General features: G+C 42.3%; 1 protein-coding gene across 10 annotated transcripts in view; it reads right to left on the bottom strand.

Annotated features, from left to right (window-relative positions):
* The window catches only part of FMNL2 (formin like 2), a 270,469-nt gene extending 247,118 nt beyond the window's left edge, over nucleotides 1–23,351 (bottom strand). For 6 of the 10 annotated variants that reach the window (XM_065561731.1, XM_065561729.1, XM_065561734.1 and 3 more), the window contains exon 1: nucleotides 21,242–21,968. In XM_065561731.1, the coding sequence (XP_065417803.1) occupies nucleotides 21,242–21,358 (117 nt within the window). In that variant the 5' untranslated portion in view covers nucleotides 21,359–21,968. Of the gene's footprint in view, nucleotides 1–21,241; nucleotides 21,969–23,297 lie in introns of those variants that run through there. The other 4 variants (XM_065561724.1, XM_065561722.1, XM_065561725.1 and 1 more) reach the window with 2 other exon arrangements.
* Nucleotides 23,352–26,376: the final 3,025 nt, after the last annotated feature.

The following is a 26,376-nucleotide window of genomic DNA, read 5'->3' as shown; positions in this document are numbered from 1 at the left end:
GGGAGCACTCTCAGCTCCAGCTCCCCTCCACCCTCACCAGCTCCAGTCCCAGCTCCCCTCCGCCTCCTGCTCTGCTCTCAGTCCAGCTCTGCCCTCATTCCCCCTCCATCCCCAGGCCAGCTCTGCTGCTAGCCCAGCTCCTCCCCCATCCCCTGTTCTGCCCACACCTCTGCCTTCAGCCCAGGCTCCTCTGCTGAGCCAACTGTGCAGTAATGGAGGGGGGGCAGATAGATTCCGTTATTGGTAATCTGGGGGCATGACAGGAGAAGTTTGGGCACTACTGGTAGAGAGCAAGAGGCCACAAGTCAGCTTGGACCTGAGCCACAGGAGGATTTGGGCTCTGGCCCACCCACCTAGTAGGGTCCGAGGACTTGGGTCCTGTGTGCTCGCTAACCCAAGTCAGACTGATTTGTGTGTGCTGGAAGAAGGGCTTGGGCTCAAACCTGAATCAGAGCCTGGGTGCAGTGTGCAGCGTAGACATACCCTTAGTGTGCTGACTCAGATGAGAGCTAGCACGAGTGTGTGTATGTGAGCTGGAAATCACACCTCCAGCTCCAAGTGTAGATGTAGCCTTAGAGGTAAAGTTTGTCAGTCTCGCATCTAATTATATAAACTAGTACATGTGCCAATTAATACAGCCATTTTTATTAATTAACACAAAGCTAGGGTCATCATAAGGATATGGTTCCCTTGACTTCCCTTCTTCCATTTGATTGCCAAACTTAAAGAAGTTTGGTTCAGATTTAAAAAACGGATAGTAAATTTGAAATGACAAAGTCAACCCAAAACACACACAAAACTCAAAACCCAGAATAGAAAAATGCAGAAAAAACAAACACGAGAAAAATGAAAATGCTTTTTTTTTAAAAATGCAAAAAGGAAAGAAATCCCAGAATGATCAAAAATAAATAAAACAGCCAAAGCACAAAGCTCTGCTAATGATCCTTTTGTTTCCCACCTCTGTACTCTAAGCTACACAAATAAGAGGGTTTTTTCCCCCACAGGAAAACCTGTATAATGCTGCAAAGGTGACTTCGAAGAAGTGCATGCTAGCCTCCAGTTCACTCTGCTCTAGTTAGGGAAAGACTAGCTCATCTTTTCCGTGTGTCAGACAAATATTCATTATCGAGGGAAGTGAAGAGATTTTCATTTCATTTTTCCTGTGATTAGAGCAGGTGATGGGAAGCTGAGAGCCCTTGTTTCTATTCCAGCTTTGCCACTCACTTGTTCTATGACTTTTGATAACTAATACACCCTTTTGTACTTTGGTCTTCCCATCTATAAAACAGACATAATACTATTTATCTGTCTCTCAGGGCTTTTTTGTGAGGATTAATGTTTGTAAATGCTTTGAGATTCCCAGGCGAAAAGCGCTATACTAGTGCAAAGGTATTACTTTTATTTACCAAAATGAGTATTTTCACATTTCCATCTGCATCTTAATATCAACATTCATATAAATGAATGAATAAATGTCCATGTGTAAAGCTGAAAAATACAAAAGAATTGTACTTTGCTGAGCAGATATACACTTAAGTGTGAACTCTTAAAAGATCACTATGGAAATATGACAATTATTGGACTGTTCAGGTAGCAAGGGGCTGAGTTTTCTGAAGAACAAACTACATAATGATTCATCATCCCCAGTCATCTATAATGACTGGGAGAAGATTAAAATGATTACATTATGTTTCCTGGCTCAAAGCAGCATACACTGTGCTAATGATCACTATGTCAAGTTTCCTTATTTGATTAGCCTAGAGAATGTCGGAACTATGGGCTGTCAAGCACACCTTGCACAAATACAATGATGCCCATGGTCTTTAAAAAGTGTAACGTATGAACATGTATGGATATGTCTACACTACAACTCAGAGCAAGCCTCACAGCCAGGGTACACCGAATCAAGCTAAACTAAGGCCACGTCTACACTACCCACCGGATCGGTGGGTAGTAATCGATCTATCGGGGATCAATTTATCGCGTCTCATCTAGATGCGATAAATCGATCCCCGAATCGACGCCCATACTCCACCTCAGCAGGAGGAGTAAGCGGAGTCGACGGGGGAGGCGCGGCGGTCGATTTGCCGCCGTGAGGACGGCCAGGTAAGTCGAACTAAGGTACTTCGACTTCTGCTACGCGAATAGCGTAGCTGAAGTTGCATATCTTAGATCGACCAGCCCATAGTGTGGACGTTGTGGCACAGGCGGCAGCTCACTCAAGCGCAGCGAGCTGGGTGGGCTTGACAGCCGGAGCTCCAATGTGCACGCTGCTATTTTTAGCATGCTAGCACCAGCCCGTCTATCTGGGCTGGAAGACTCACTCCTAGCTGCAGTATAGACATACCCTATGAGTACCCTTTGTCGGATACATGCCATGCATCCCCACAATGCTCAAAGGTTTAACATGCTTGTCATGGTTTTTTGTAGGTCCAGTCTGGCTCAGAAAGATCATTTTGGTCATATTGTTTCATATATCATTGTTATCATTAGCTCGCCAATAAGATTCCAGATCCTGTAACTTCATTTTGTCTCTTTGTTAGGCTGCTTGCATAAGAAGAGAGATGGGAAACTGATTCTCTTTAACTGGGTTAGATTTGCAGCACTGGGCTTATTTTGTGTGAGAAGAGAAGCAAACATGATGCTGAGGGAATGTGTGTGTGTGTCTGTGTGTCTAGAGGTATATATGTATGCAACATCAAAGTTTTATTTCAGCCACTCTTTAAGTTAAATATTTGTGATAGTTAATTTATTTGATCTTCTGTATTTGCAAAGTTCCCAGAGCTGGCTGGAAAACTCTTTGAAGCATTCCCAAACACACTAAATTATTGGAAATGTTTGTAAGAGAACTGCTCAAGAACTTAAGCCAAACTTCATCTCCATTGTTTTACAGAGCCATTCAATAACTGTGCCACCTACTTCTTCCCTCATGTTTTGGTTCCAAACCAACAGAGGTATAAGTGTTATTCATTTACTCACCATACTGGATTGAAAGGAGGAAAAAATGAAGTCAGAACATGGACATGCCAGAATATTAGATAGATGAACAACTAAAATTTCTGGACTAAACAATTTGTTTCTTCATTTTAATTACTGGCTTCTGACAAACTTTAGAAAGTTTGCCAATTTGTACAACTCTCTCTATTCTTTGCTTTTGGCTTGAAATAAACAGTCATTTCATAGACAGACAAATAACAGATGTAAGATCTCTATTCTCTCCCAAGTCCCTTTATAGTAAAGTGACTTATGGCCAGAGAATAACATTTTTTTAAAAATAAGTCCTATTTCTTATATTTTAAATTATCCCTGATTCTAGCTGCCAGACACGCAACTGGAAAACTAAGAGGTTGATCCTGCTCCCATTTAAGGCCCAGGGAGCCCCAAGAGTGGAGCGAGGAACCTCCCTGCTCTCCCAACACGTCCATGCTGGGGAGCAGCTGGAACAGCCAGCAAGTACTGGGAAAGGGCAAGAGAAGCCATACGGGACCTTGCTCCTAACCAAGGGAGACTTCAGAGTGACGGTAGAAGCCTCCCTTGCCACAGGGGTTAAAGCAGCAATGTCCCAACTTTTCAGTCTGAGGGGAAAACGTATTTCAGAAAGCCAAGGGACCACAGTCAGTACTGCTCTACTCCCTTTGCACTACTCAGGCTGTACAAAAGGAGCAGTAACCCCTCCCATGTGCAGAGTCTGGATTGCTCTGCTGTGGTTACTTGTAACAACATACGGTAGACATTGTTCTAATAGAAATGTAAGTATGAGGCGGGCAGTGTTCCTCTAAATACACATATGTCCAGCATGGTGTCTGAGGGGATTAAGTATGATGGTCTGAAGCGTATTGACAGTGGCTAGGGTACGCTGTAGGGGACCCTTGCCTACTGGCACAAGTGAGAGCAGTACCCATACTGTCCATTTTTTCTCCCTCCTGAGATGCTGCCCTGGGTTGCTGCGTGGAAGAGGCGAACAATCTTTGCTAGGTGCTCATCAAACTCAGGCAGAGCTAGTGTATGGAGATGGGGGGGGGGGCAGGGTGGATGGCAGAGCTAGTTGAGCTCTTATCCTGCTCTCTCGGAGCTCCCACAGCCTGAAAAGAAGTAGACTAGAGAGCAACCAGAGCTTCTCTGTCCTCCCTCCAATGAAATGCAGCAGGTAGTAAGCAGGGAAACTGCTGAGCAGCTCCAGGACAGCAGATGCTCTGAATGATCCCAGCAGAGCAGTTCCTGGGGGTGCAAGGCAAGTAATGGAGGGCAGTTGGTGAGGAGATGCCCCCTATTGCATCCCCATAGTGACTCAAACACTTACATTAAAAATCAGTGGCATGTTTCCATTTCATAATCAAACACACATTTTCATCTTAACACAGTCGCTCTCAAGGGCCACAGTTTTGAAGCATGAAGGCCACATGATGGGCACTGCTGCTCTAAAGACCATTCATGTCTAAAACAACATGAAAATTTCCCTGAAACATGCATTGAAGTACACACATTTACAGAAGACAAACACTTATTTTATTAGAGAGCTGAAGGAAAATTCTAAAACAATATCATCAGCTTTAGATGAAATAGTCTGTAGTCAGATTATTTTGTTATGAGAAGTCCTTTATGCTGCAAAACATTTTAGAAAGGCAGAGGCACTGTTTTATGAGTAGCTGAGTTGGATAACGTTTGGGGACAATTAAATGTATACATATTCAAATATACATATTTATGTACATAATATTCTGCATCCTGACTTGTTATAAAAAAAGCACTTTACAATCAACTGATTAAATGATCAAGGGCAAAATAACTAGCACAATTAAAATGATATTCTGTCAGAACAGATTAGCACATCATGTAATTTCTACCATCTACAGATCTGAGGGCTAAGAATTCCTGGAAAAAATTTATTTTCTCTTTTTAAGAATGCAGCATTTTTCAGTTATATTGCTGTGTGTATTAAGAGCTCAGTCCTATAGTCCCTGCTGAGACATAACCCACACTGGGTCAACAAGCCAAATCTTGCCCATGTTACTGTGTTGTCCCATTGAAATCATTGGTATTACTTGTCTGATTAAGGTAAACAGGATTTGGCCCAGCGGGATTTATTATTTTTTATCATTTGTTTTGCAGTAGTGTCCAAAAGCATCAATCAGGATTGGGCTAGGCACTGAAGTTTTACCTAAGTATCAGGATCAAGCCCTCAGCTATCAAATTTTGTGTAGTTCTCAATATATTACATTCATCAATTAATTTTATTTCCTACTATATTCTGTAGCTCATTAGATGCTTAGAACTTGAGACAGATAGATAGATAGATATAATTAAAAATCTAAATAAATAAATTTGTCATTTATTTCCCATACTAAATTCCGAAATGGTCACCACCATGCAAACAAACAAAGGACAAAGCTAGCAATAATTCAAAGTTACTCTCTAAAATAAGGCCATACAGTTTTTATGGCAGAAGTCCTGTCATGATAGCTCTAAAATCAGATGGCAGGATGCATGTTTTAAAAGTTTCCCTGTTATAAAAGATAATGTGCAGTTTTGCTACTCAGCTTATTTTAAGCTTTATTTTTCCATACATCAATGAAAAAATGAAAATATATTTTTCCCATGTGAAAATGTTTCAGACTATTATCTTAAACCCATCATATATCATGTTGTGTATGTACATTTACTTTCTATTGTTGCATATAACCCTTCTGGGGCACTATATCTGAAAGAGTATGGGGGGTGGGAGTTTCTCTCTTTTTTGGAATGTGTTTGCTTTGCATTTGACAGCACTTTGGTCCTGATTCAGCAAAGCCTCTAAGAATGTTCTTAACTTGACTTCAATGTAACTATTCAGACGCTTAGAGTTAAGTATACACTTAAGTGCTTTGCTGGATCAGGATGTTGTCATTTGTCAATTTCTCTATTTTGCTGAGAGTTAGTTTCAGTTTCTGGCTCATGCAAGAAAGACCATGAGGATACCAGGACTTATGGGCATGCTAAACTCTTCAAGAGGGTGTTCAGCAGTAACCACTGTGCAAAGCGGATTTGAAACTGAAGAGGTAACAGGCAGATGTGCACAGAGTGGAAGGGGAAGGAAAAAAAGGGTTAAGACTGAGCATGGTTGATGTTACTTTCAGGCTCACCCACAGTCCTCTGCTGGAAAAGGAGCCTTATAAATATAAGCAGAGGAGCTGAAAGAGGTTTTTTATTTTTTTTAAAGGAATTACTTAAAAACTCCAGCCTGTGTTGTTTAAAAGGTGTTCTATTGGAAACTTGATTTTTTAAAAACTGACTGTTTTAAACTCAAATTTACAATGTCCCTTTAATCTCTGCAGCTCCCTGTTTAGCTGCATAGGGGTCAGTTCATTTACCCTCATCTACTACACACTTCCCTGGACAATTAACACACAGGGCCACCAGGCATTATTGACAACTAGCATCCTGTAAAGGACTGTAAATACTTCTGAGTGCTCTGACTAACTGCTAACAGCACCTTGTGCTGTCTCTGCAGCCTAGATGGAGAGATTTATTTCCCTGCCACATGTCCCAAGTCTGTATTAAAAGCCAGTTTGGGGATGCAACCTTCTCATCCGGCATAAAGAATTAACAGTAGTCATTGTAACAAAAAGCTACCATAATATTGGTTTCAGAGTAGCAGCCGTGTTAGTCTGTATCCGCAAAAAGAACAGGAGTACTTGTGGCACCTTAGAGACTAACAAATTTATTAGAGCATAAGCTTTCGTGGACTACAGCATCCAAAGAAGTGGGCTGTAGTCCACGAAAGCTTATGCTCTAATAAATTTGTTAGTCTCTAAGGTGCCACAAGTACTCCTGTTCTTTTTGCATAATACTGGCCTGCTTCTAAATTCTCAGTGCCACCCCTCCTTGTCCTTCATGCTCAGGAGGCTAATGCTGTGAAGCAATCATTAAACAATGCAGGCAGATTAGGAGTGGGGTTGGATGAGCAAACATATTTTATTGTTAAAGTCAATACTAGGAATTCCTAGTTACAATAATATTAAAAGGATATCAGATTCACTCTCATGTTTCTGTTGTTGAATTATAATTAATTGCAGCCACTGACGTTGGAAATGTGCCAAAATTCTGAAAAGCGAAATCTCAACCTAGAGGGTTTTTTTTTTTTTAATCAGCTAGGATTGGCACTGAAGACAGTTTGTCAAATTTGTCTTTCAGTTATGTCCCTAACACCCCAATTAAAGACAACATGGGTGTTGTTCAGAGCACAGCTTTCCCTGAGATATTTTTAAGAGCATAAAGGATAAGAAAGAAGCTGACAATTCCTGTTGGAACACACATTCCCTTCGAGTAAAACTGAAATATTGAAATTATGGGCTGAAACAGCTCCCTTTGAACTCAAGGGCAAAACTAATATTGGTTTCAATAGGTGCAGGATCGGCCCCCAGGATTAGATTAGAGAGGAGGGAGGAAGATGTGTGGAACAGTTTTCCTTACTAAGAATGGCTAGGACTCGGTTCAAACCAGCTCCGCTGTTGGTTTGAAACAATGCAAATGATGCTGCCAGTGTGACTGTGGGGAACATATGGAGTCCAAACACTGACCAAAAAAAAAAAAAAAAAACCCACTGCACAACAGCCAAATAGCATTTTTAACAACTTTTCACATAAGTCAAAACACAGGGTAACAATTAGTGTGTGTAACCGTAGCCAGATACTTTATTTAAAAATGATTTGAGCTCACTGCACAGCTTCTCAGATAATCTACATCCATCACAGAACAGAGCAAAATTGTACCAGAACCTAAGTAGAAGCAAATAGAAAGCAGAGTTCAAATTGAGGGAGGCAAGTTGTTTGATCGCTTACTTTTTTCTATTCTCTGAAAAAAATGAGTCTTCCAGTCCATGCATTTAAGTACATTTTTCCAGGGCATAAAAAGTCATAGGAGTGCATTTTCTAATAAACAAAATTAATTGGCCACTGCTTTAATTAATACACACTTGCAAACTATTTTTAACTTCATTTGGTAAAAGCCTTCCAAATTCTTTCCCAAATGCTACAGATTGTATAACGTTTTGGAACAGACCATCTTAACACTTTGGGACCCAGTCCTGCAAAACCTTACTCATGTGAGTATCCTTCACATGGGGTAATGTAAAGGGTAAAGACATAGAGAAATTCACACATGTAGGGCCCAATTCTGCAAAGTGCTGAGCCTGAAGGCAGTGGAGCTGTGGGTTCTCAGCACCTTGCAGGAGGAATGCAGCACCTCATAGGATTAAAGCCAATAATTCACATAAGCAATAATGGGAACAAACATCCAATGAAATAATAGATCCCCACCACTTTTACCTCTGCAGTAATTAAAAATGCCCATTACCACCTACAAGGATAGTGTAGCCCAGTTCCACACTGAGGAAGCTCAATTATGACATCTTTCAAGAGGTGCTAGCTCAGTAATATTCAGAATTTTTATATGCTGTCCAATCTTGTTCACTTTGAAGTTAATGGCAAAACTTCCCTTGACTTCAGTGGGAATTAGTTCAAGTCCCCAGTGCATGGCACTAAGGAGTCAGTCTCTCTCTCACACACACACACACTCTCTCTCTCACCCTCTCTAGTGGAACGAATGTCATAAAAAGAGGCCCTGCACAGTCCTCCATTTGGCTGTTAAACATTAACAAATCAAATACACCAGTAACAACACCAGCTGCGTGTATAATGACTGCTCAAGTTAAAGACCACCTCATTATTTTTATCTGCTTTATTATTCAGAGATAATATTTTGAGAGAGGCATGCTCCTGATGATTTTTCCAACCTTCTCTATGCTTCTAAATTAAGCCCCCAAGTGGGACCACAGGACCACTATGGGTGCCCTTTCTACTCCCCTTCGTCAAAAGTATAATTCCTTATCTCTTAATGTACTTTCTCCTTCCCCAGCCCAGACATGGAGATATAAGTCATCCTAGCAGCTGGTGGAGGAAGAATGAAATCAGAGGTGGGGTGTGGTCACCCCCCTTATATTTGGGAAATTTTGGAAGTCACTATTTTACGTTTACTGAGTAGTAAACTTTTCAAAAAGAAAACCCTCTTGGACCTCAGGAACAGTTCAGATACAGATTTCCTGACTAGTGGAGATATAGGTTTTTTCTTCTAAGAGCTGAGTTATAAAAACATACCACAATCCTTACTAGAGTGGAAAACTATAGCATGGGTTGGCTAATATGTTCCACAGGGGGAAAATATTCTCCGTCCGGTACTATAATCAGGTTAGCAACAGTCACGTTTAAACAGTGCTGTTTCTTGCATATTTCGTACAAGATCTAAAAGAAGAAAAGAAAAAGGTTAGTGTACACTACACACAGACAAATTGAAAAGATGAGGTGTTTTGGTTATGTATTTGGGGTTTGGGGGTCAGCTATGTGTTTGTTATTTACTGAACAATAGAGCAACGTTTTTGTAATCATGAATGATTCAGCAGCATCCCTAATGCTGTAGCTGCATCATAGTTAAGGCTGAGCAGCGGTTTCTGTATTTTGAAAAGTTTATTTATTGTTAAATGAAAAATAAAAATAACAATTGTATTATACATGGCATCAGACTTCATGTACAGTTGGCCTCTTAGGCCCATATTTTGCCACCTATGTGAACACTGATGGAGTAAGGGAGATACAGTCTGATTTTTAATGATGAAGATAAACCAATTGGACATCTTGTAGGAATAAGGACCACCCGTGACTCTGATACACAAGGCATGCTGTTTGTTGTATCCACCTGTTGTCTGAGACTTTTTATTATGTATTTGTACAGTGCCCAGCACAACTTGGATTACTGTAAACAGAAATAAATCATCATAATTAGCATCATCATCATGTGGCTATGGGTTTGCAGGATCAGGCTCTTAGTTTTCTGCACCCATTAGAAATCCCCATGTGTAACCACTAACCACTAACACCCAAGCTTATTGTTTTATTCTAGAATACTGTCAAAATGGATATTTGCAGAAGAATGACTTGTGATGTATGGATTCAGCCCTGCTAATGTGGGCACCATACAATAATCCTTTCCATCTAGGTCTTTTAGAACAAGCCTATTACTTTCTTTCAGGCTATTCTGAGCTTACTAAAGGCAAGAGCAAGTGACACATGCAATTTGACAGAATGGGTTCATACCTTCATCAGTAAAGCCCAATAAATTAAGGCGATTATTTGATATGGAAATACACTACCAAGAGAAAAATACATGCATACACATCAGCCTGCATATTTTAAAAATATTTCAGGTTTTCAGACACTGCAATTCATTTAAGGGCTGTGAATCTCAAACATGCTAGTTAGCCAAATATTCTTTGGAGTCTTCCTTTATTTCAGATACTCAAAAAATGCATTAATGTCTTTTTAAGTGACATATATGCAGGAAAACTTACACACACTGTCGAATGATATACAAGCCACTTTGACAGATGTGTTACCATGCAGTTTTATTTCAACAAATTAATTTACATTGATTATCAGAAAGAAATTTTCTAATGGTGAGATCTATTAGACAATTTCCTCAAAGAAAGAGATGGAAGTGTCATTGCTTGAATCATTTAAAAATGGTCTGGAAGAAACTGTCTCACATTAGCATTGGCAGGGGTCTGACCAACAAAAGCTAATGGGTTTTCCATGTGTAATTTTTATAATTCTATTATACTATGGGGCTGAACAGATACTGGTTTCAACCTAACATATCTCTAATAACTTCAGCAGAGTTACACTGGCTATATATGAGTGCAATCAGACTCAGTCCCTGTATCACAATCATACTAGTAAGGGCTGGAGTCACAAAAAGACAGACATCTAGCTGCCACTTTAGATGACTAAATTCCAGAATCAGGCCTCACTGGGATTCACAACCCCACCCTACCCCCAATCCTGTAGGTGCCTAAAATCACAGCCCCTGAATTTTTGCAGTAAAAGCTGCTTAGACACCTATGTTTCTCCCTGTAAGCATGTGCACTGCATCCCCATGCCAGGCATGTGGACACCTAAGCCCCAGAGCAATGCACTAATGGGAGAAGATAGGCGTTCCTCCACCTAACTCACTCCTATAGATGAGTTTACACAAAACAGCCAGGAGGAGTCCCTGGCTCATAACGTTTAGACAAATTGTTAGGATACTTACCTGGGATATGGGAGAGCTCTGGTTGAAGTCCCCCCTCTGCCCAAGGCGGAGAAGAGATTTGAATGGGGATCTATCACCTCTCAGGGAATACCCTAGCTCTAAGTTATAAAGTTTCCTGGGGGGAGGGGGGGGAGGGGATGGGTGTCCCTCAGTCACTCCTGCTGAAGCTGTTCCACTTTGGATAAAAATTTTTTTTTTTAAATCACTGGAGCAGGGGGACTGGATCCTGGCTTTCCCACATTAGTGCTCTAACCACAAGCCTACAGAGTCATTCTCACACTTGCTTGCAGACTATGGCCCAATAATTTTTTCATTATTTAAACCACAGTGCAACAGCTTCAATAAGGAGAGACTGAGGGAGACCCACATCAGAATATCCTATAGCCCAGTGGCTAGGGCACTCACCTGAAACCTGGCAGAGTCCTGTCCAAATTGCTCAGCATCATAAGAACGTAAGAACGGCCATACTGGGTCAGACCAATGGTCCATCTAGCCCAGTATCCTGTCTTTCCACAGTGGCCAGTGTCAGATGAGTTTGGGGGGGAATTAACAGAACAGGACAATTATCAAGTGATAATCCCCTGTTGTCCAGTCCCAGCATCTGGAGGTTTAGGGACACCCAGAGCATGGGATTACATCCCTGACCATCTCGACTAATCGCAATTGATGGACCTATCCTCCATGAATTTATCTAATTCTTTTTTGAACCCAGTTATACTTTTGGCCTTCACAACATCCCCTGGCAATGAGTTCCACAGGTTGACTGTGAGTTGTCTGAAATACTTCCTTATGTTTGTTTTAAACCTGCCGCCTATTAATTCCATTGGGTGACTACTGGTTCTTCTGAAATGTGAAGGGGCAAATAACACTTCCTTATTCACTTTTTTCACACCATTCATGATTTTATAGACCTCTATCATATCCTCCCTTAGTCATCTCTTTTCCAAGCTGGACAGTCCCAGTCTTTTTAATCTCACTTTCATATGGAAACTGTCATACCCCTAATCATTTTTGTTACCCTTCTCTGCACCTTTTCCAGTGCAAACGTTTCTTTTTTGAGCTGGGGATGACCAGAATTCCACACAATATTCAAGGCCTAAATTTCTTTGTGAATGAAGCCCTAAAACAGGCGGGCAAACTTTTTGGCCTGAGGGCCGCATCAGGTTTCGTAAATTGTATGGAGGGCCGGTTAGGGGAGGGGGTCGTGGCACAGCCCCCACCTCCTATCTGGCCCCCTCCGGGACTCCTGCCCCATCCAACCCCCCCGTGACCCCTGCCCCAACCAACCACCCACCCCTTCTCCCTGTCCCCTGACTGCCCCCCTGGAATCCCTACCCCCATTCAACCCCCTGGTTACTCCCCTACCACCCTGACCCCTATTCACACCCTCCCCCCTGACCACCACCCCTGCCCTCTATCCAACTCCCCCTCCCTCTGCTCCCTGCCCCCTTACTGCGCTGCCTGGAACACCGGTGGCTGGTGGCGCTACAGCTGCACTGCCCGGCTGGAGCCGGGCCACGCTGCTGCCGCTGCCACCACCACCACGTGGCACAGAGCACCGGGTCAGGCCGGCTCTGCAGTGCGCTGCCCCAGGAGCTCACAGCCCCACCGCACAGAGCATTGCGCCAGCAGCGGAGCAAGCGAGCTAGCTGAGGCTGCGAGGGAGGGGAGACAGCAGGGCTAGCCTCCCGGGCCAATAGCTTGGGGGCTGGGCAGGACGGTCCCGGGGGCTGTAGTTTGCCCACCCCTGTCTTAAAGGCCAACTTTTTTTTTTTTTTTAAACTAATGGAGATATCCTATCTCCTAGAACTGGAAGGGACCTTGAAAGGTCATTGAGTCCAGCTCCCTACCTTCACTAGCAGGACCAAGTACTGATTTTGCCCCAGATCCCTAAGTAGCCTCCTCAAGGACTGAACTCACAACCCTGGCTTTAGCAGGCCAATGCTCAAACCCCTGAGCTATCCCTTCCCCCAGCCTATACCTTCAAAATTCATCCTATGCCAGGAATTTGTTTGGCCCCAACTCTTGGTGAAATGACGAGAATTAAACACCTTGCAGAAGTTACTTGTGTCACTACCAAGTTTAGTGACCTGCAGACCCCTACATCTGTATATTTTGTAAAGAGAAGGGTAGAAGAGCTGATAAAAGCTTAGAGACTGAGACCGAAAGTGATCCTAAGCACTATTAAATACATAAATAAAGACATTGGACTTTCATAGCACTTGTATCCAAGGCTCCCAAAACACTTTACAAACATCCTGTAAGGAAGGTGTTTCATTACACAGTTTACAGATAGAGAAACTGAGGCACGGACTACAGATTACATGCAAAAGTTCAGTGTGAAGAAGGAATTACTGATGGAGAAAGCCTGCTTTCATAGAAGTTAATAGCAAACCTCTCACTGCCTTCAATGGGAACAGTTTTGAGCCCCAATCACCCACCTGTGCATGCTCAGAATTAGAACATTGTAGAGCTGCTATGCAGACTGATGTCATCACTGGATGCAGTTTCTAGAAAAGTTTTAATGATAGTGGCTTTGGGTCCACCTTCCCTCTCCTCCCTCCCAGTTCCTTCTCATAGTTCTTCAAAACAGGGTTTTCCCTGGATCTATGGAAACAGGCACACAACACTCATTTGTAATATGAAGAGGGCCAGGGGATGTTTCATGTTAACATCCCAACAGATACGTGAGCCAACAGTCAAATGATGTCAATCACAGCTCATTAGACAACAATACACTCTGCCAACTCTGCCCTGGCCACCTCCTCCACACCATGTGTCATCTATAAACACGCACCACTGTTAAAGGGTTAGAGAAGGACCACCCTGTTGTAAGCTCCATCTGGAAGTATAGCCTTTATCAACTCCAAACCCTGAATTCACTGTATCAGATAATAGTACAGGAAGGATGGTGGCTATAAACACATACAGCACAGTTTCTCTACACAGGGTGACCAGATAGCAAGTGTGAAAAATCAGGACTGGGGTGGGGGGTAATAGGAGCCCATATAAAAAAAGCCCCAAATATTGGGACTGTCCCTATAAAATCAGGACATCTGGTCACCCTATCTCTACATACTGCTTAAACATGTGGGTCAATGGCTTCCTATTCAAAATAAATGAGTGGTGGCTCCTTAGATTTGTGATTTGTGGACACTTGGCTCATGATATCAAAGGGAAAAAAACTTGTTGAAGAATCTGCTCAAGCAGGAGGTTCCCACATGCTTGAAAGGCTGTGCCTGTCCTGGCAAGCACATGATCAGCTGGAATCTGGTTGTCACTTTAACTGGCATCTTCCACTGGCCACTTAGGAAGTCAGGGATGATAATGTAGGCAATAGCATTGTGCTGCCACTTTCCTGGCATATGTACTTCTTGCTTAAAAGTGAGTTTGAAACCAAAGGAGCCATTATTGAAACCAAAATTCTCCGTATCCTCTGAAGGTAGGACAAGCAGTAATGGGCTTAATCTGCAGCAAGGTTAGCTAAAAGGAAAAACTTTCTAAATATAAGGGTAGTTAAGCTCTGGAATAGACTTCCAAGGGAGGCTGTGGAATCTCCATCACTGGAGGTTTTAAGAACAGGTTAGACAAACACCTGTCAGTGATAGTCTAGGTTTACTTGGTCCTGCCTCAGCTGGACTTGAAGACTTCTCAAGTCCCTTCCAGCCCTACATTTCTATGATTATTTCAGGCATCCCACTGAAAGGGCAAAATACATATAAATGTCAACTACATCACTTGATACAGGGTAGAATAAACACCACTCTGCTTGCAGATACAGACATGAAAATAAATGCTTGCTCTCTCTCAAGAAGGAGGCTAATTCCTTATATTCCACTTTCTTTTCCTCAGTTTGCATGTTACATATATCCCATCACATGAAATGTCTTTCTGGAACATCAGGGCAGCTAACTATTGGCCCCAGCTAGTGAAAGCAATCTACACTAGGAGGCACACTGCACAATAGTAAAACCAGTGGAGGCCCATTCACATCGGCAACCTCAAAAACTGCAGCACGTAAAGTTTAGACAATGCTTTGCAAAACTGCTAGAAGTTCTAGGTGTTTGCAATGGGGTGTCTATCCCACACAAGGCTTGAAAGGGTTAAGGTGGCCAGGTGGGCCAATTAACTCCCCAGCCTGCACCTGGAGGGAGGAGCCAGGGAGCAGGGATTGATTAAATGAGGCTTAGTTGGACAGGAACAGGAGGGGCCTGTATAAAGCCCAGGAGCTGAAAGGGGTTGCAAGGGAAATAGTCTGAAGTTATTCCCTAGGAGAAGGAAGTGTGTTTGGAGCGAGAGAGGCAGCAGATTGAGACAGGATGACTGAAGAGACTGAAAGGTGGGTGCAGCACCTGGAAAAAGCTAATCCCCACAGCAACCCAGAGGAGGCATCTCTAGCAGAGAGTGAAGCTCGTGACAGTGCTGAAGAGTTTATGAATAGTTGGGACCATTTTTCACTACCAAAGTCTGAGCTCAGATACTATGGTCATAGGTGACACAGAAAAACCTAAAATAGATTTGATTATATTGAGTGTGTGTGCACACGCAAATAAACAGGGTGTCAAAAGCTCACTCTAGGTACATCTACACTGCCTCCCCCTCTCAAAAAAGCTTCCCTGGTGAGTCTCAGAGGTCTGGGCCTACAGACTAGGGCTCATCAGATGCACGTATGGAGCTAAAAATAGCAGTGTAGACGTTCCCACTTGGGCTGGAGCCTGGGCTCTGAAACCCAGATGGGGGGTGTGTCTCAGGGAATTTCTACACTGCAATTAAAAACCTATGGCTGGCTTGTGCCAGCTGACTTGGGCTTGCGAGGCTCAGGCTAAGGGGCTGTTTAATTCTAGTGTAGATATTCAGGCTAGAGCCCATGCTCTAGGAGCCTGTGAGGCGAGAGGGTCCCAGGGCTCGAGCTGTAGCCTGAGCCCAAATGTCTACACTGCAGTTAAATAGCCCCCGAGCCCTGCAAGCCAAAGTAAGCTGGCACGGGCCAGCCATGAGTTTCTAATTGCAATGTAGACACACCCTCAGAGCCCATGCTGGACTGCAATATTTAGCACTGTAGCACAAGCCCCATTAGCCTGAGTCTGTAGAGCTGGGCTCTGAGACAAGCTGCTGCAGGGTTTGGGGTTTTTTTTTTTTTTTGCAGTGTAGTCATGCCCTTGGGGCCTTGTATCACTAGAACAGGGGTCGGCAACGTTCGGCACGCGACTCGGCAGGGTAAGCACCCTAGCGGCCCGGGCCAGTTTATTTACCTGCTGACACGGCAGGTTCGGCCGATCGCAGCCCCCATTCGCCACGGTTCGCAGTCCTGGGCCAATGGGGGCGGTGGGAAGCCGCGGCCAGCACATCCCTCGGCCCGCACCGCTTCCCGCCGCCCCCATTGGCCCAGGATGGCGAACCGCGGCAAGTGGGGGCCGCGATCGGCCGAACCTGCCGCGTCAGCAGGTAAATAAACTGGCCCGGTCCGTTAGGGTGCTTACCCTGGCAAGCCACGTGCCAAACGTTGCCGACCCCTGCACTAGAATAATACAGAGAGAAGTCTGTACTAGACAGCCAGGAAGACTCTCCAGATTTCACTATAGTAGGAACAGAAAAGTGTGATGCAGTCGATCCTGGAGAAAATATTAATTTCGATCTGAACTGGGCCCCATCCAGCCTGTACTCACAATACATCTTCAGTAGTGCTGGCGGCACTGTTACACACCAAAGAAACCTACCTAGTGCAGGCAGTGTTTGACTTTACTTTAATTAAAAAAAAAAAAAAGAGAGAGAGAGAGCGCGCCTGGAACATTTCCCAGGTAATTCATCACCTCTTTTAAATTATACTCCTCAAACCACAGAGAATGAGGCTAACCAAAGAGGCAGTACAACAAACTATTCTGTGGGTGACCCCTCCTCAAATGTATAGTTGTTAGCAGGTTAGCAAATGCCAGCTGGTACACCTGTTTGCCACATATGCACAACTCTATGCATGCCACTGTTCATCCATATGCTGAACAGACCACATTACTGTTTGGTAGGTTATTTGGGAGAAAACATTTCAAAGGGAGAGAATCAAGAGAACAGTTAATGTCAAGGCACTTATATGAAAAATGTGGTCTTGTGCTTTCGATCATGAACACACATGTTCTCAATGTTTTTCCATCTCTGTGGCTCTTTGCTCAGATTTTGCTTGAGGACAGAAAAGTAAAACTTAAGATCCCCTTTTTGGATCTGAATGGAAGAATTCTTGTACATATGACATCACTGCTTGCATACAAGAACAGAGAAGAATTGTTCAGGATGTTGTTGCATACACACAAATAGCGGTGATTGCAATGAACGCTGTTCTGTGCAATGTCAAAAGCAGCTTTGCTAATTTCATTTACATTAAAAATGATATTGACACGATCAGCAAGCCCTTTTAGGAGTACAGTGGGAGTTTAGGGGTGCAAGAAATGCTAGGCTGATCCCTTCATATAACTTGTAAAGAAGGTCAGATTTAGGCCTTACAGTGTCCATTTTGTCTTATTTCTCAGAATAAATCTCTTATCCTTATATTCTTCCCCCCCCCTTTTTTTTTTTTTTGAAGGATACTATTCCTTTCACACTCATTCTATCGCCATGACTCTCAGGTTATGGTGTTTGGATGGGTGGATCACAGAGTGAAACACTCTGAAAACAAGCCATGAAGGACTGAGAGACAGGGAGAAGAGATGAATTACATGAAGGCTTTCCTTTTATGAAGTTGTCAAACTGTTTCTTAGCAGTTGTGATGAATACCTACCGATCATCATGACACCATATGTAAATACTAAGTCATTGGGGAAACTTTTTTGTTCCTGTTCCAACTGTGGCCTGTGAGCCTCTTAAAATTTGGGCCCAGCTTTGCAGCTCTTTCTCAGAGGAGCAGGCTTGTCATCACCAGACCACCGCCATGAGTCAGAGCACATACTATCTGCCACCCCCAGGAGCAAGGGCTGCAGGATTGAGCCTTTGACACTTGCAGTGTATCTACAGTCCAGCTAATAACATATATCCCCTGCTCCTACTCAAGTGAATGGTAAGATTGACTTTTATTTTCATAGGAGTGCTGGATCAAGCCTATATGGTTGCATTAAAAGTGTGTAACACATGGCTTTCTCACACACTGTCTACTCCTTTCACAAACTAATTCTGCCATTGATTATAATTCAAAAGCAGTTTTTCTTCTACAGATCATTGACATAAACTGATTCAGATTTAGTCTTCTGGATAGGTTTAGGCATAATAGGCTTGATTCTGATCTCTCACACATGGTACATCAGTGTTACTTCCATGAGTTCAATAAAGTTACTCCTGATTTGCACTGGTAAAAGTGAGAGCTGAATCAGGTTCCCTTAACATGTCTAATAATCATAACACCTTGCCATTTGGTATATCAGTGGGAGTTCTTACTTGAATAGGCTTATTCTTTTCTTAGACATGATAATCTGACTGGGTCTAACTAGAAATAGTCTAAACACCTATCAGTTAGAGTCTGAGAACTGTTCCTCCAACACCAGGAAGTATTTCGCAACACAGAAGAGAAGGTTAGTCTAGAGTGTGACTATAAATTAATATTTAACATGAATTCAGGTTACAGTATACATATTTTCTTGTATAAATTCCCCTCCTTCCTCTTTGTGTGCCAGGGTCTTCATTGTATACAAGGAAATCATTTTCACAAGTAAGAATTGCATAAAAAGACTGCAATATTTTTGTTGATCTATATAATCTACTCAAAATATTTAAATATGAAACAAAATATGCATTTTTCCTAGAGCATACTACATAATATCAACAGAAGTTATGTCCATTCCTTGAAGGCTGTCCTGGGAATTTGATTTCAAATACTGAATCATGTATACTATTCAGATAAAGAAATACTGATATTACAAGAGATATGCTTATCTGTTCTAACAGCCAAAAGTAATGTAAAACCAGCACCAGAAATAATAGCAAGAAATGTATATACTTATGTATGTGTTCCATGGAAGGGCTGAGTGTTTGATTTTTGCATTTTACTTCAATATATTTGGGAATTTTTGCTTCAACCAGACCACTCTCTTGGTCCCTCCCCAGACAGCACGCTGGGATTTCTAGAAACTGCAAACTCTAAGGAAAGTGAATGCACCACAGAACTCCTTCTTAACCTGTATACAGACATACAAATGCACAGGCTGACCAAGTATTTTACATTCAGTTTGTTAATGTTTTTTAACTCATTCAGAAAAAAGAAAATGTATGTGTATTTAATGTGATTGGGAAATTCAGAATTAACAAAACACTCCACACCTTTAATAACCTGTCAATCATGTCTTAAAGATTAACCCAAGGCATATGTTATTAATGGACTACAATAGTGAAATCTCTAAATATTATGAAAAACTGATCCTCTCAGATGAGCAGAATTCATTTCTTAACTATGACTTCTACAACAATAGATTGTGTCAACGCCCCCTCTGCCACAAGCTCACTCTCTCTTTAGCTCTGACACGCTGCATGCCAGAGTGCTTTTTTAGACTTTAAAGACATTACCAGATGAAGTCCAGATAGAAACCACATAATAGGAATGTATTTCTAATGAGAAAGAACTTCACATTGTGAAGGTAAGTCACATATGTGGCATACATATACTCTCATACTGTGTGCCCTTATAGAAGTAATGACAATTAGTACATATTGTATTTCCTAGGGCACCATCTAGCAGGACAGAGAATTAACATTCACAAAATTAGAGAGAGGCAAGTAAAAACAAATGCAAAGTAGTCTGTCTCCTCAATACCACATTAGTGCTTTTAGCTAGACTTGAACCTAGGTACAAGAAAACTATTGCTACCAATGCTGATTTCCATAACAAATTATACAGTTCAGAGACAGGAAAACAGAACTGATGGTTGTATAGCAAACCACACAACACACACTACCTTTGCAAATAAATGGCAATGCACTGTCAGTTACCCTTTTATTTCCCAGAAAAGATTTCACAAAATATTTAAACTGTGAACACCTTAGTATAGCTTTCACTGCAAAGAACAAATTGGTAACATGCTGTAGATCATTTAATCCGATTCTTTGTATCTGTTTACACTGTGTTTGTACTGAAACGTTAGTGACATCACTATCTGAGAACAAACAAGACCATCACCGTGGAAGTCTACATAGCCTGAATCTGGTCAGTCTTTTGCACACTCTTGAAACACTTTTCAGATCACACACACAGGGCAAGATTCCTAATTCACGTGCTTTATAATAGCCAGGGGCAGCAGTAGTCATGGTTTATACTGGTGGGAATGGGCTCAGAATCTGGCCTGCCTAGTCCTGGGGCTAAAGCTAATCCAAACCCCTTCACGGAGGCAGCCAGAGACACCACGCCCCCTTGCATCTCAGCAACTGACTGAATGGCCAAGGTTTAGAAATGTCTATGAAAACTGCGCGGAACAGAAGTAAAAGGTGGCTGCTTTACAAAGGAAAGAGACGCGGATCAGGAGCGGGTCTGAAGTGGGAAAGAGAAGCTGCCTTATGTATTGAGTGAAAGCACCAACAAGCACCGGCAGGCAGTTACATCTCTTCTGCTCTCCGAGGCAGGCTCCAGACCACACAAAGCTGGTTCCGAACTCTTTCACGCCTTGATTCCGCCTCAGTGACTCCTAACACTCCGCGCTCGACAACCCACCCCCCACTATTGTTTCCCACTTGCAAACGAGATGCAGATCGCTCCGTCTCGGCCTTTACACCGGGGGTCTGGTAACCGAACGGCCGCGTTTACCGCAATAACTTGGCCAGAGCCTGCCTCGCCCCCCACCGCCGCCACTTCCGAGCCACATGGGCCGCCTCTCTCCGGTACAAAGCCGGGGGGGGGACGGGACGGTGCAAGCGGAGCCCCCGGCAGCAGCTCGGAGCAAACAGCCCAGGCGATGCCCCGCTCCCCGCAGACAATGGGCGAGCGGCTCCTATGGCAGTTTGGCTCCTTCCCACGCATCCGAGACATGGACAGACCCTACACACACACACCGCTCCCCAGTGAGTCCCGGCCGGGGGACGGGGTTGGAGACTGAGACAGACCCCCCCACCCCACCCCGCCGTGGGGCTCCGTCTGGCTCCGGAGAAGACATGCACTCACCAGGACGACGGCAAATCTCTCCTCCAGTTCACCTGGCTCGGGCATTGGCAGCTTGAGAGGCATGTTGTGAGCCCTGAAGTCCGTCTGCTGAGAATCCATGCTCCCGGCATTGCCCATGGCGATGGCCCTTCCTCGGAGAGGGGCGATTTTCCCTGCTCTTTCCCTCGCTCAGTCTGTGTGCAATGCACCGCACAGCCTCTCTCTCCGTTATTCCTTCGTCGCCCCCCCTTCCCACACACACCTTCCCCTCCTCCCTGGCTGAGACCGATCCGGTGTCCCCCCCGCCCCAAACAAAACAGCCACGGGGAAGCGAGTTGCACAGATCTAGGTCTCCCTCTAGCACTGGCCGTGGAAATGATCTCCTTCAACCTTCATGCTGGCTTTCTCCTCTCCCTCCTGCCCAGGGCGAGCTCGCTCTCTTTCTTCTGGAGAAACCGGGATCTTATCTGCATGTTGCACAATTTCCACACCACTCCCTGCTCGCAATCCTGATGGTGAGATACATGATTCCGGCTTAGCGGTCCCTCTTTCGCCCCGGCTCCCCCTGATGTGGCTGCTGCTGCTGCTGCCTGTGACACATACACGCTGGCCTCCCACACAACACAAGCCACCACAAAACTCAGGCGAGCCCCAGCAGATTCCGATTCCAGACAAACGCACACCCCTGCAGCAGCAGCACAAAGCCCCCTTTCGCTAGCCGCCTCCCACTGAGCCGCTCTCCGCCCCCCGCCCCGGGGGTAGCTGGGACTCGTAGTCCCTGCCCGCGGTTCGCAGGAATCAACATGCACACTCAAAAGGAGCCATATACAAACCCACGCCAGCAGCTAGCCCTAAACCAGGTCACACGTGGAAACAAACTTGTCAGATCGTAAGGAGGATTTCTATGTTTTTCCTACCCACGGTTCCCTAAACACAATATTGTTTGCAGGACACAAAAATTCAGTCCGAATTTAGTATAGCCAACCTCCAGATTTTAAATATTTTAAAAGGGGGTGGGGAGTCATAATGGCCATGAGATGATTTAGTTATAAAGTGATTTGTTTCAACCTTTATCACAGTATATTGTGAAAGTTACCCAAGCTAGACAATTGCAAAATTTTCCTACATCAGTGAAATCCCCATCCTCTGCCAACCCCAGGGTCATATTTTAGGGAGTTATAACACAGAGAACAAATCACAGTCCCGTGCCTGAGATTTGAAGCATTCTGTGATATCTATAGTGAAGGTTGGTAAATGGTTTCTATTATAAATGCCCTTTTCAGGGTTTTTTCTTTGTGGAACATCCAGCTTTTGGGACACTATTTTCCATGGTTGGTCTCTGCATAGGTGGGTTTACCATTAGTTTGGTGGAAATGATGACCAATAAGAGTTCAGCCATATCTGAATGAGGTGAGAGAGAAAAAATATACTTCTCCCATTATAAAAAAAAAATCTTGTGACCTTTCTCTGAAAAAGTACTAGGTGATCTGAAAACTAACTAATGTATCACAATATCATAATACATGAAGGGGGCAGAGTTAAGGGTCCACATTGAGTCTTAACTTTGTCATTTCCTGATTTTTAATGGGTAATTATGCAGCCTTAATATTCTCTCAATATAGTTATTGTATTTAATTTTAAATATTAATTTGCAACATTTCATTGAATATCACCAGATAGCAAAGATAAGTAATTATGCCTTTACCCGAGCCACATAATGAAACAGTGTATACAAACTTGATGAAGAAAGTCAAACCCGTAGTTTTAGTGTTGCCAGATAGCTCAGCTTCTCATGTATTGTCACTTTACACTGCATTTTTTGAAGAAAACTAGCATGCTGAGTGTTGATGGTCTCCATAAATAAAAAATGTTTGTTTGCATACAAATCATCAGAGTAAAAAACAATATCCCAATAAATAGTGAAATAAACTATGAAGCTAGGGGAAATGTGTGCAATAATTTTTTTCAGTAGCAAGAGGACTATAACAGGAGCAGGATCACACCTTACATCCATATTTCTGGGATGCAAGTCAAGTGATGTACTCTTTATCCTCACATGTTAACTTAAGAAAAATACCTTTTTACTCCAACAATACATAACTGTTTGCTTCAGCATCTAGCTCAGCAATCCCATCTGTGGTGTGGCACTATGAGAGAGTGAAAGGGAAATGTTAAAGTAATAACGTGTGCAACACAAACCTGTAATCCGTCAATACCCTGCCATACATAAAATTACTCTGCAGAGATTAACTCAGATATAAAGAGCATAGTTTTACTTGCTTTGACCACTTGCTTTGCACTGAATGAATCAAGGGTCCTGTGTTAAAAATATTATAGGAATATATAATTAAAATCCTTATCATAATACATACACACAAGAGGGGGCGAATTCAGGTTGGATAGGCAATGTTCATTCTGGCATTTCTTAATTTGAGACTGGTTGACTTTGCAACCTTTTAATCCCTTTTAATCCTTAACTTTGTATTTCCTCATTCTTTTATGGTTTAGTTTATTGATGAGAGCCACCATAACTAATGATAAATGAATGGGGTTTTTTGTTTATGAATTTCCTTAATTTTTTTAATAAAAAGAAAATATTTTATATATGTGCTATTTAAATAATAAAGCATTTACACATTTGTTGTCTTCACTGTGTAATTTATTGCCATTGATTAAAAAGTGTCATATTTCACATACAGAGCCATGTTGTACTAATATATCAAAAGTAATTACACTAAATTGTATCAAAAGAAAACATTTTAAATGCAACTTCAGTTCTGCTGCAACTTCTGCATGACATTTATTTTTTAAATTGTGTAACAGAAAACTGAGTAGAGATTCACAATGATAATTTCTGGTGGGGGGGGCTGTTAAAAGTAAATATTCAGAAAGCTGTAGCCCCCAATTTGTAAGAAATAGATTTGGGGTAGTCAATAGGTGGCTCATGGGCAAATCCAGACTGCCACATGCTTTTGAATGCACCCTGAAATATTTGTATTTTATTATTAATTATTAATTATTATTATTTATTTTCTCTGGAGTCTGGACCTTGACTATACCTTGACCAAGAACTTTGGACACTGACAAAAAAAAATTGATACTCCCGAAATAGATACACAATATACATGAAAAGGAGCTAGAATTTTGTCTTATTTTCGTGTAACCCTTTTTGAGGAAAGTAACAAACAAGTCAATCTTTGAAAAGAAACAGTGTAACTTATCCCAGTACAAACCTAAAGGAGCACAGCCAAAGCTGATCCAAACCCAGTCTGCTTTCAGTGCAGCTCCTCCTGGGCCCCTCCTTTGTAATAATATCCTGATTGTCTGAGGTAAATCATTTTGCTAAGGCAGACATTGCCATGACAGCCAGGGAACTAGTGGCTCTTCTAGGGTGACTAGGTGTCAAATGTGAAAAATCGGGATGGGGTAGGGGGTAATAGGAGCCTATATAAGAAAAAGATCCAAAAATTGGGACTGTACCTATAAAATCGGGACATCTCTCCCTACCTATGCAAATAAACAGGAGGGAGGGAGTGCTGAGTGGCTATCTATGATGTCACAATGCTACTGCTCAGGCAGCAGCAGGGGGCAGCAAATATGCATTGTATGCAATATAACAGGCTTTTCCAGTGTTCTGGTTTTCCCAAATTTCCTAACAAGCCAATAATATACAAACACAAAATACACACTGGAGATCATTCCGCACACATATTAATTAGTGGGTGACATTTGGTTCAAATTCCCCATGGCATGCTTACAAAAAACAGTTCTGAAAAAAAGTGAGACATTGAGGCACACACCCTGTGAAACAGAAAAGTCTGACACAACCTTAACTATGGTCTTGCTACTGTGGGAAAGTTAAGAAAAATGTTGGAGATACATAGATAGATAGAAAATATTTTTCTACTCACAAACACACAGCGGTCAAGAAGAATACTGGAAATAATGACTGCAGAACTGGAACAAAGATAGATTAGAGAAATAGATCGGTATCTTGAAATGGGATGTTGTCAGTTTGCAGCTCAATCCTGTCATCCATACTTAAGCAAAACTCCCATTAACTTCAGCCTGAGTAAAGAACTTCAAAATTGGGCTTTTATGGACAAAGCCTCAGCTTGTATAAATTGTCAGAGCCTTATTGAAGTCACTGGAGCTTTGACAGTTGACATCAGCTGAAGAACTGCCCCTTAGTATGTTACTCTTCAGAGAAAAGAACTTTTTGTTTTGTTTGTGTGTTTTTGACCATAAAATGCCTTGGGCATCTATAGTGCTGCATAAATAGCAAATGGTATTCAGAATAGAAGCTCACTGTGACAGGGACTTTCCTTCCTTTAGCTCCTATGAAACGTTTAACTCTCTATCTACCTTTACACTTTGTTTATCACTGTGGTATCTAAGTGCCTCTCTGTTGGTGCTTAATAAATAAATAAAATAACAACAACATTGGTCAATATTGTCCCAACATTTAGGTTTTGTAAAAATAAGCTTTTCCAAAACCTAAAACCAATAGAAATATTCTTGTGATGTTAAAACCATTGCCAATATAATTATCTTTATTTTAAACCTCCTGCAGTGCTTCAATCTAAACATTACAATTTTGCATTAATGCATGAAAACCTGAAAGTTGAGTAGAAACAAATGAGAAACTGACTAGTCTGTTTTCATTGTCCAAGATGAGAGGAATGTGCACAGCAGACAAGCAACATAAATAGTGAAAAGTAAACTGGGTGTTGTAAAATTCTCTTTGCTTACTAGATTAAATGGAGGGTTTGCTTTTTCTGCTTTCTATTTTTATGGATTGTGCTAATCCCTAGGATACAGTGAGTGCAAATCCCTATATAAGATCAATTTTAGTGTGTTACAGTATATTCTACACTTCTGGCCCTTTACACGTAAGAAAGTTTCCTAATTGTATATAGGGGAAACTTTCCCATATTTGCATCCATTTTAACTTCCACTTTTTATTCACTAAAAAAAGGAACATATATGCACATAAGAAGCACAATACATGCCAGGAAACAGTGGCAATTATGCATAAATTATTCAAGATATACAAGCACAATACATGCCAGGAAACAGTGACAATTATGCACAATTATTCAAGGTATACAATATTGTAATGTGTTTGCTTCTGTGACAGTCAACATAAATTGACT

The sequence above is a fragment of the Chrysemys picta genome, chromosome 11 (assembly GCF_011386835.1).
Source record: "Chrysemys picta bellii isolate R12L10 chromosome 11, ASM1138683v2, whole genome shotgun sequence".
NCBI classification, from domain to species: domain Eukaryota; kingdom Metazoa; phylum Chordata; order Testudines; family Emydidae; genus Chrysemys; species Chrysemys picta.
Note: the sequence above shows the minus strand (reverse complement) of the source record. Positions and strands in the feature narration are given on the sequence as shown.